The sequence below is a fragment of the Acyrthosiphon pisum genome, chromosome X (genome assembly GCF_005508785.2).
Source record: "Acyrthosiphon pisum isolate AL4f chromosome X, pea_aphid_22Mar2018_4r6ur, whole genome shotgun sequence".
Taxonomy (NCBI): Eukaryota; Metazoa; Arthropoda; class Insecta; order Hemiptera; family Aphididae; genus Acyrthosiphon; species Acyrthosiphon pisum.
Window position 1 is genome coordinate 37,924,162 of NC_042493.1, and position 9,263 is coordinate 37,933,424.

The 9,263-nt window shown below is 34.8% G+C and overlaps 1 protein-coding gene across 1 annotated transcript; it reads left to right on the forward strand.

Moving 5' to 3' along the window:
• The first annotated feature begins 7,481 nt into the window (after positions 1-7,481).
• LOC103309008 lies at positions 7,482-7,994 on the forward strand. Its single transcript, XM_008183453.1, has one exon. It carries the CDS (start codon positions 7,482-7,484, stop codon positions 7,992-7,994), a length of 513 nt encoding a protein of 170 aa, XP_008181675.1.
• Positions 7,995-9,263: the final 1,269 nt, after the last annotated feature.

The window sequence follows — 9,263 nt, forward strand, 5'->3', positions numbered from 1 at the left end:
AATTTAAATGTAATTTATTCAATGATATGAATGTTCGTGAACATTTGCTATTAATCGAATTTGCGTACAAACCACCGCATATCCACGGGTTTCAAAAGACTTAAACTTAGCGAATAAAGCACTAACGGTGAAACGAAAAAAGCAAACGGCTATTACGAAGGCTATGGACTGAACCAAACTACACATCGGTGGCATTGAAAACAAACGAACTACGATGTGAAAAAGTGAGAAAAGGCGAAAAACGGCGTAAGAAGCATAACATTTTTCGAAAAACGTTTTAAAACCAACCGCCGCCGCGGCGAAGGTACGCGATTGGTCGCGCTATAGGGAATCGACGGAACGAGCCTGGCGGACTATGGCAGCGGAGCGGTGTTTAATTTTTTCCACCACGAGATCTTCCATGGATTAGCTATAGCTTTTTTCCATGAATTGTCATTTTATAGTATAGGATAATTTTGTAAGGTATTCTGGTTTAAGGTTAGGGTTATATTTGTTTACTAGTTTTTTGGGCAAATAGCAATTACTTATTATAATTTATACTTATTTTATTTATAGATCAGTTATTGTTCTTAGAAAATCAGTCAATTGTTGAATTTAGACAATTGAAACAAAATATGAAGGCGAGTACCAAGTTTTCTAAAAGTATAAATGGTTGCAATTGATACTTTTCAAATATTTAACAGATTCGAAATGGAGTATCAACACGGACGATAACAGCTAATACAAAAGCAACTGAAGATAATCTAACAGATTTGACTAAGGATTTACATGCAGATCGACTGTTAACATTTATGAGACGAGCAGGATACAGAGTAGATGGATATATTACACAAGAGTTTGGTCCTTTTCCAAGTGTGTTATAATTTATAATATAATATTGTTATTAAATATTTAAATATTGATATATAATTTCAGATAAAGAAGAGCTACTATTAGCTGAATGCGTTCAATAATAGTTTTACAAATTTTTTTATAAGCCTGACTTTTTACTTAAAAATTTATTTTAAACTGTGTGTACCTATTTATTAAGAGGACGCTACACGTATAGCGAAACATATACAACGGCCGAGAGAACGCGCTGTTAAGTGTTTTGGCGATCCGCAAGCGCGCGGCGTTTAAGTCACGCCCACTACTCATAGTCTGTGGCACTGCTCATTCAGCGCGTCTGGCCGTTTCGGGAGCGTCGATTATTATTTCTTGAACGGTCGACCATGACGGATCGCGTCAATGTAAATTTCACACACGTAAACGCCGCGGTATTATTTTTAATATCCATGTGTATCCATTCAAACTTTTTTTTTTAAAAGCTGCTGCTTACCTAAATATATGTAGCAATATATATATAGTAAATATACGGTAATACAACATAGCTTGATTTGTAGTTATTGAATTATTACTTATTCAAATATAATTATATAAAAAGCTACAATATTACTTATTGCGTATGTCAATTCTTTTTGAACAGAAACATATTACTTTTTATTTAAAAAAAAACAAAAAGGTATTATAAATTGTCAATGTTGGGCTCTTCTAGGCTCAATTTTTGCCGTATTTCTCTTTAAAATTTTAAAAAAATAATCATGATGGATATTTAAGTTTGAAATTGTATAAACAGATGATAGTCAATAGACAACTAATTAATAAATATATACTTACATATTATTATGCCGATTTTTTTTAGCCATACCTGCCATACTTAACCGGGTCTTCATTTCTAATTTACGCTGTCTGTTTTTTTTTTAACAGTACGTGCTTTTTTGTACGGAGACATAATACAAAACCAAGTTTCACAGCGCAGTAGCAAATGCCAAGTAAAAGTTGAAATAATGTTAAAATAAACAAAAGCGCATCGAACGTTTGACGTTCACTGTTGGATGTACAGCCGTGCAGGTCACAATGAAATAAATTCATATTTTATAAAATAATATAATACGGAATTATAATATCATCGGCTGTATTATTGTTTTCGTATCGACGATTTGGATATTTATAAACTATGCGGGCATGCTATAGATAGCTATTTTCGATCTATGGTGCGGTACGGTGCTTATGCGCGCGGTGTAGGTGTATGGGTACGTTTTTAGAACGCTGCCGCTAGAGCAGCACTGGCAGCACTATACGGGACTATTACATGTTACAAATACGGAATATTTTTCAAAAACATGTCTCAGGAGAATCAGTCTCATTTGGGTTATACTAATCGTACAAAATCCAACTTTTGTTAACATAAAGGTAAGAACATTATCTGTGTTCCTATGTTTTATTTTTTAGATAGCATAAACATAGTAATAATTATTAAACGTTGAATATTTAGTTTTTTTTATACTTTTCTACAATCCATAAAAAATTATTGAGTAAAGTTATAATCATAATAAAACATAGGAACACAGATAATATTGCTATCCTTAAGTAGTCAAAATTTGATTTTTGTGCGATACCTACAGCCCAAAGGAGAGCGATTCTCCTAAAACATGTTTTTAGGTAGCAAAAATGTGTGTGTAGCGTCCTCTTAAGATTTTTGTGATTTTTACCACAATAGTTAACTGTCTATCCTAGTATAAGGTGATTCATGAATGTTTCATATTATTATTATAATAATATAATATGTGTTACAGTGTAGTTGTACTATTCACTGCAGAAAGTGCATAACTTTTAACATTAAACTTAACTTATATTTTTCTATATTAACTTAACAAGATAAAAGTTTATTTTACTTACCAGCCTTGTTTATAAACAATAACATATTCATATTCATTGTAGTATGATATTAAATATGAATAACCACACCTTAAGTATTCAAGCTTCTACTAGAAATGTATTGTTATTTATAATTTACAAATAAATATTAGATATTATATTATGTCTTCATATTTTTGTATGAATAATGATTATTAAAATGAAAGGTTAATTATTATTATAAAGATATATTAATAGTTATTTCACCAAAATGAAGACAAGTAAAATTTAAGGCACGACTACTGAGCACTTTCATTTGTTCCATTTTGATTTATGATTATGAATTTTTCATATTATTATATATAATAATATAATCTGTGTTTACAGCTTACATACATTGTATATGATCTAAGGTTTACAGTGTAGTTATTCTATTGACAGATAAATTAACAATAAACAAATACTATTCCTTATTATACTAATCTATTATAGTATTTGCTATAAATAAGTGAACAACAATCTGATAAGTGAAAATTAAATATAGGTATTTTCAATTTTGTCATTTATTTTTAAATTTTAAACAATTAGTCCTACCACTAAAAGAAACCATAATTATTTTAACATTTTTTTTTTTTAATTTTCGATGTTGGCAAGAGATTCAACGCAACCATTTTTCGGTTAGAGCTGTTATCAATTTTCGGACAACTGCCTACGACCCGTTGTCATTGACAACATTCTTATTATCAAGTCTCTCTAGCGCATCCAAATGACGAAGCTCCGCGTTCTCGTACCCAAATTTCTCCCAATCTACCACCTAGTTGGTGGTCACCGACGGTGGCGACGGTTGCGGCGGCCAGCGTACAGGGACCTGGGCAGATTTAGTGGTGGGAATGCGTGAGATCAGACGAGTTTTGGTCGCCGTCCAGTAGCGGTCTCTCGGTGGCCCGAGTATAGAGGCTCGCATGGGGACGTGGATGATTCTCTTTATTCATCAGCAAGACCATCATTGAAATTTGCGGAGGCTGTGAACTCAGGAGTTGCAGGGTGTTTCAAATCCAAAAAAACCGTTTTCTTTATTGCCAGGGAGCTATCCATGACAGAACAACACCCACTGAACGAAACTGCCACTATAACCATGGGATATTTTAGAATGGCAGAGTTTGCATCCTTCTCGATGGTTGTTGAATACATATTAACACAAAACCCAGTATTGTTAGCGTGGAATGGAGTGGCAAAGCATATGGTATACTTTAAATCAGCCTAGGACAAGTATCGATCACTGGGGAATGATGCACCTTACTGTAAACTATTATACCCACTGATTATGAAACCCTGGACTAGAGGTTAAATTACTATTGTAAAACGGGCCCTTAGTGTCGATCTTACAATGTCCGGTTAAGTGTCATTTAACGCTAACCAACTGATAATAGATTTTATTACCGGCAGAATTCGGCCGGTTAAGTGTCCGTTAACTTTAACCGGACATCGTAAAAAAGGCCCTAGTTGTTCTTATCAAAATCTATAAAAGTTACGTAATAGCGCTATCTAGTTGCTTAATTAAACATCATCCATATTTTATTCTAATGGAAATATGAGTAATGCGAATATTATGATATTGTAATTCCAATTAACAACCGCGTGGAGCGTAGTTCACTTTTTTGTATTGTGGCGCTCGACGAAAAGGAATGCGCGAGTACGCGTCGAGGGCCAACGTAAAAAATAAAACACAACGTAGGTTAATGAATTTGGCGTTTATTTTGTACAAACAGTTTTTAACAATTACGAGGCGAAGCCGGTCTCGCGTGAGTTTTGGAGGAGGAATTGTGCGCGTCGCGAGTCGCGTTAACGAAGTCGTTGCTGACTGGGGGTCGACGGTCGGTTCCCGTTGCTGAGCCCTAAGACCGGTGGTCGCGGTGGCAAGACGGAGGAACGAACACGTGTACGAGCTGTCAGGACGGAGAGATTTTACGGAAACACGGACGGGTTGTGCACAGGTGCGGGTACGCAAAAAGACTAGGCCGTGCAAGCCGCCCGACACTTCGAAGGCGCGAACGCCGCGGAGGTGCCGAGCGGTGTTGCCAACATTGGGACGCGAGACCGGAGGGGTGAGAGCCATGTGGTGAGGCCGGTGGCCCACCACAGTATGTTAGATAAGAACTCTCGTAAACCGCAGTCTAACATTGCGTAGTATAGCCCAATGTGCAACCATTATATCTATACTCTATTCTGAATAAGAATTCCCACTTTCGCGCTCGCAACTGAGCCGCCGGCAGCCGTCAGACTCCCTGTTGAGGGTCGGCTGCGCTGTGATTAGTCGCCAGTTGTCGAAAGCTGCCGTCATCCCTTGCTATCGACAGCCGCCACCATGCATACAAATAATCATAATAACAAGATCGTAATAATTATTACTTATTATGTTATAATGTATATTTTTTTTTACTATGTTTCTTGTACTTTTACTTTATTGTTCTGCACTAAACTCAATGCTTACGTCGTATACAATTCTTCGTGAAAACGGTGCAATATTATTTTTCACTACGTATACACCTGCGGCACGTCAGCGGCGGTGGCGCAACAAACATGCGCAAACAAGACGAGTTTTCGTGATGCAAGCGGGAATTCGTATTCTGAATAGAGTATAAAGCCGTGGTGGTAATATATACGCAACGAGACAAACTAAGTACGACCTCAATTAGGTATATTATTGTGAAAAACAATGTTCATAACTGCAGGTTACACTTTTAATCAGTGTATCGATGGTAATATCGATAATCACTATCGTTTTTACCACATCTGCAAATGGCGGCCAACTTCAAAGATAGAAAAAAGCTTGCCATCTATACTCCTTTTTAAAAGAGAACACAACGCTTTTGCGCTTGTCGAATGATTCTATTGGTGCATCGAGAACCGCGTGATCACGCTAACCATGGGAAAGTGGTGGGGGATGCGCGCCGCCGGACATAAATTTGATGCCGACCGATGTGTTCTCTTTTGAAACAGAGTATAGTATGTATTATATATCTGTGATTAGAATCAAACATTTTTATATTTTAATATTTTGTTGGTACATATCACGTAAGTCAAAACTATAACTCACTATCAGTGAAATTTGTTTGGTTTAAACATTTTATGTCACTTTATATTGAGTATAGAACACGTATGTCTAAAGGTAGGTACACACGTAGAGGAAATCCTCGAGTACAAATCCTCAAGGAAATGCCTAGCCGCCACACGCACGGGAATTAATCGAGGATTTTATTTTTCAGTCATCGTACCAACTACTCACCCTGCAACAGTTTAGTATTTATTCTTATATTGTATATGTTTATTCATAAATTGTGACGTATAATTGTAAACGTTTATTCGCAAATTGTGACGTATAATTGTATACGTTTATTCGTCATGGAAAAATCAGATGATGATATTATTGCGGCTATTGGTTGCTTGGTTGCAGTTAATTGCTTGAAAAAAACTCGCGTGAAAAAGCGCGAAAGAAGTGTATGGGTGAAGGAATCACCCATGTGGTTGTCAAAAAGAACACAATACTCACATTTCAACCTGCTAAATTAACTCAGAATTTGCCCTAAAGACTGGCAAATTTATTTAAGGATGGACACATACTTGAAATTACTATCATTAGTCACCCCTTTTATCAAAAAAAATGATATGGTAATGAGACGAGCCATTTCATCCCATGAAAGGCTCACGGTGACTCTCAGGTTCTTAGCAACAGGAAAAAGTTACGCAGACTTGAAGTTTTCGACAATTATTTCCCCACAGTCTCTTAGTTGCATCATCCCAGAAACTTGTAATGCTATCTATCAAGTTCTCAACCAGGATTATTTAAAGGTAAAAAGAAAATGAATTAATTAATTTGTGTATATTTTGTTATAATTTGTGTTAAAATAATGATCGAAATCAAAAACTCTAGTTAAAATTTTTGAATAAATCTGAAACTGAATTGTGTTGAGGTACATCTTGTGGTATGCTTTGTTGAAAGTTGTAGTATTCCTGATTTTTTATTGTTGATTGTTGAAGTATTGGGCTGGGAGTTCCTGAAGAAGTGATTATTGAAGTTATCGGAGAGTGGTAGGCAATTGCTGTTGCAGTATTAACTACTCTATGGTTCAATTTTAAGCTACCCATTTCTGCTAGAAATAAAGTATCATTTATGATTCTGTCAGCAAATAACATCTGGTTTTTTGGTAGGTCTCGTAGTTTCATGGCAATAGTTTTACCACTCATGTCGAAACGATCTTATTTACTGACAGGTGTTCTAAAATGATCTTTGACAGTCAGTAACACTTCATTTGCTAAAGCTTCTTGTTTTTCTACCTCAACTCTTCCTTTTTTTCGACGAATATTTATTGGTGTTAGTTCCGAATCACTGGTTTGTGTTTCATCATGAAATATATTTTTCTCACTTACCACACTTGAAGCGGCAAGAACCTGAGGCGTTTGTTCTCCATTGTCACTATCCTGAAATAAAAAATTATATATCGTACTTATTCAATAATATATTGATGTTAAATAAAACCATTAGTATTGAAATACTTAAACATTTTTTTTCATTATATTATTATAGATTCCTCGTACGGCCCAAGAATGGAAGGGTATTTCAAATGAATTTGACACAAAATGGAATTTTCCCCACTGCCTAGGAGCTATGGATGGAAAACATATTACCATTGAACCTTTTGCTGGAAGTGGGTCTAATTATTACAATTATAAAGGAAGGCACAGTATGGTTTTACTTGCTATAGCTGTTGCCAAGTATCAATTTATAATGTGTGATTTTGGTACAAATGGAAGAATTTCAGATTGTGGAGAAAAACACGATATATTATGAAAAACTTGAAAAAAATCTATTAAACATCCCTCAGCCTAATAGAATCAGAAACTCCGATATCAATGTGCCCAACGTTTTTGTCGTAGATGATGCTTTCCCTCTAACAGAAAACATGATGAAACCATTTAGACAAGCTCAATTAACTTCTGTAAACAGAAAGATATTTAACTACCGCTTGTCCCGAGCCAGACGCATTATTGAAAATGCATTCGGTATTTTGGTAGCTCGATTCAGAATATTTCATACAGCAATCAACTTGAAACCAGAACACATTGACTCCGTTGTTATGGCCTGCTGTGTCCTACATATTTTTTTACTAAAAATGGTACCTAGTTCGTATGCTCCTCCAGAGTGCTTTGACCGTGAAGGTACAAATTTAACAGGATATGAAGCACAAAACGATCACACCAATGGATTAAATAGAAGCAATTTAGGAAACCCACCTCGATCGGTCAAAGAGTTGCGTTAAGATTTTTTGAGATATTTTGCTAATGAAGGTCAAGTTCCTTGGCAACAGAACTGTATTTGAAATTGTATTATTTTCTTATACTAACTAAATAATTATTGTAATATTAAACTAATAAAATCTATACTATTTAAAATATGTCAATATTGTATGCTAATTCAATTAAAATTATTACTTACGTTTTCAAAAACACTATTGTCATTATCAAAATCGTTTTCTAAACTGGAATGGGAAGTTCTTGGCGTATCTTGGTCACCCAGAAAACTAAATCAAAAAATTACAAACGCAATGATAAATAGTCAGTTTTGTAAAAAATATTAAGATAATATAATATAATATAACTAATACTAATTTAACTGATAACTATATTTCTAATGAAAGTATATTCCCATCAAAGCTTTGGGCAGCTAACTCGTCAGATTTAATCAGGACAACTAATGCATGCGAGTCGTTCATTCTTTAACAAAAGTTTTTATTGTAATTCTCCATCAATTGGTATGTGGTTGGCTGTTATACAAGAAGTCCAAACTGATGTCTATATTGAACTGAATAGTATCCATTTACAAAACTTTCCTAAAGATAGGAAAGTAAAAGATCGTCAACTAAAAAACGAAGACAAAATACAACAGTACAATAGAGGAGAGATAAGTAGGTATGCATTTCTTAAATCAATATCATTCAACTATACAAACAATTTATATTTAAATTAAATTAAATCCTAATCCATGACATAAAATTTTTTGACGACGTCATAACAAATAATGACAAATACATACCTATTTTATATCATATAATAATTATTTTAATGGGCACAAACACAAATACATTTTTGGAGAGTAATAGAAGCCGCCTCCTCGTGGTGCTCTCTGGGTTATACTAAATGGCTTTATTAAATTTATTTTTGAGACAGTGCTTTCCAAAATTTCGAACATGAAACTGTGGGCGAAAAGAATGCAATTATTTTTAGGCGAAAAGAGGAAACTATTTTATCATACTTAGTCGAAAAGAGGAAGGTCATTTTTGGATGAAAGGAGTTACGCCCAACTGGCCTAGGATGTTGGTATAGATTGGGTGTAGAAACAATTCCAAGAGAAGGTGGTCTTCCTAATTTAGAAGGCTTCAAATTAAGAGCTGAGAAGGGAAAATCTTCTTGGAGTGTCTCCTTATAATACAGAGTATAATATGGCTCTTCTTTTACTACCCTTGTCCACTGCATTCTTAACCACGAAATTGGTTGATTATCTGTATTTTTTTTTTTTCGTAGATTTGAAA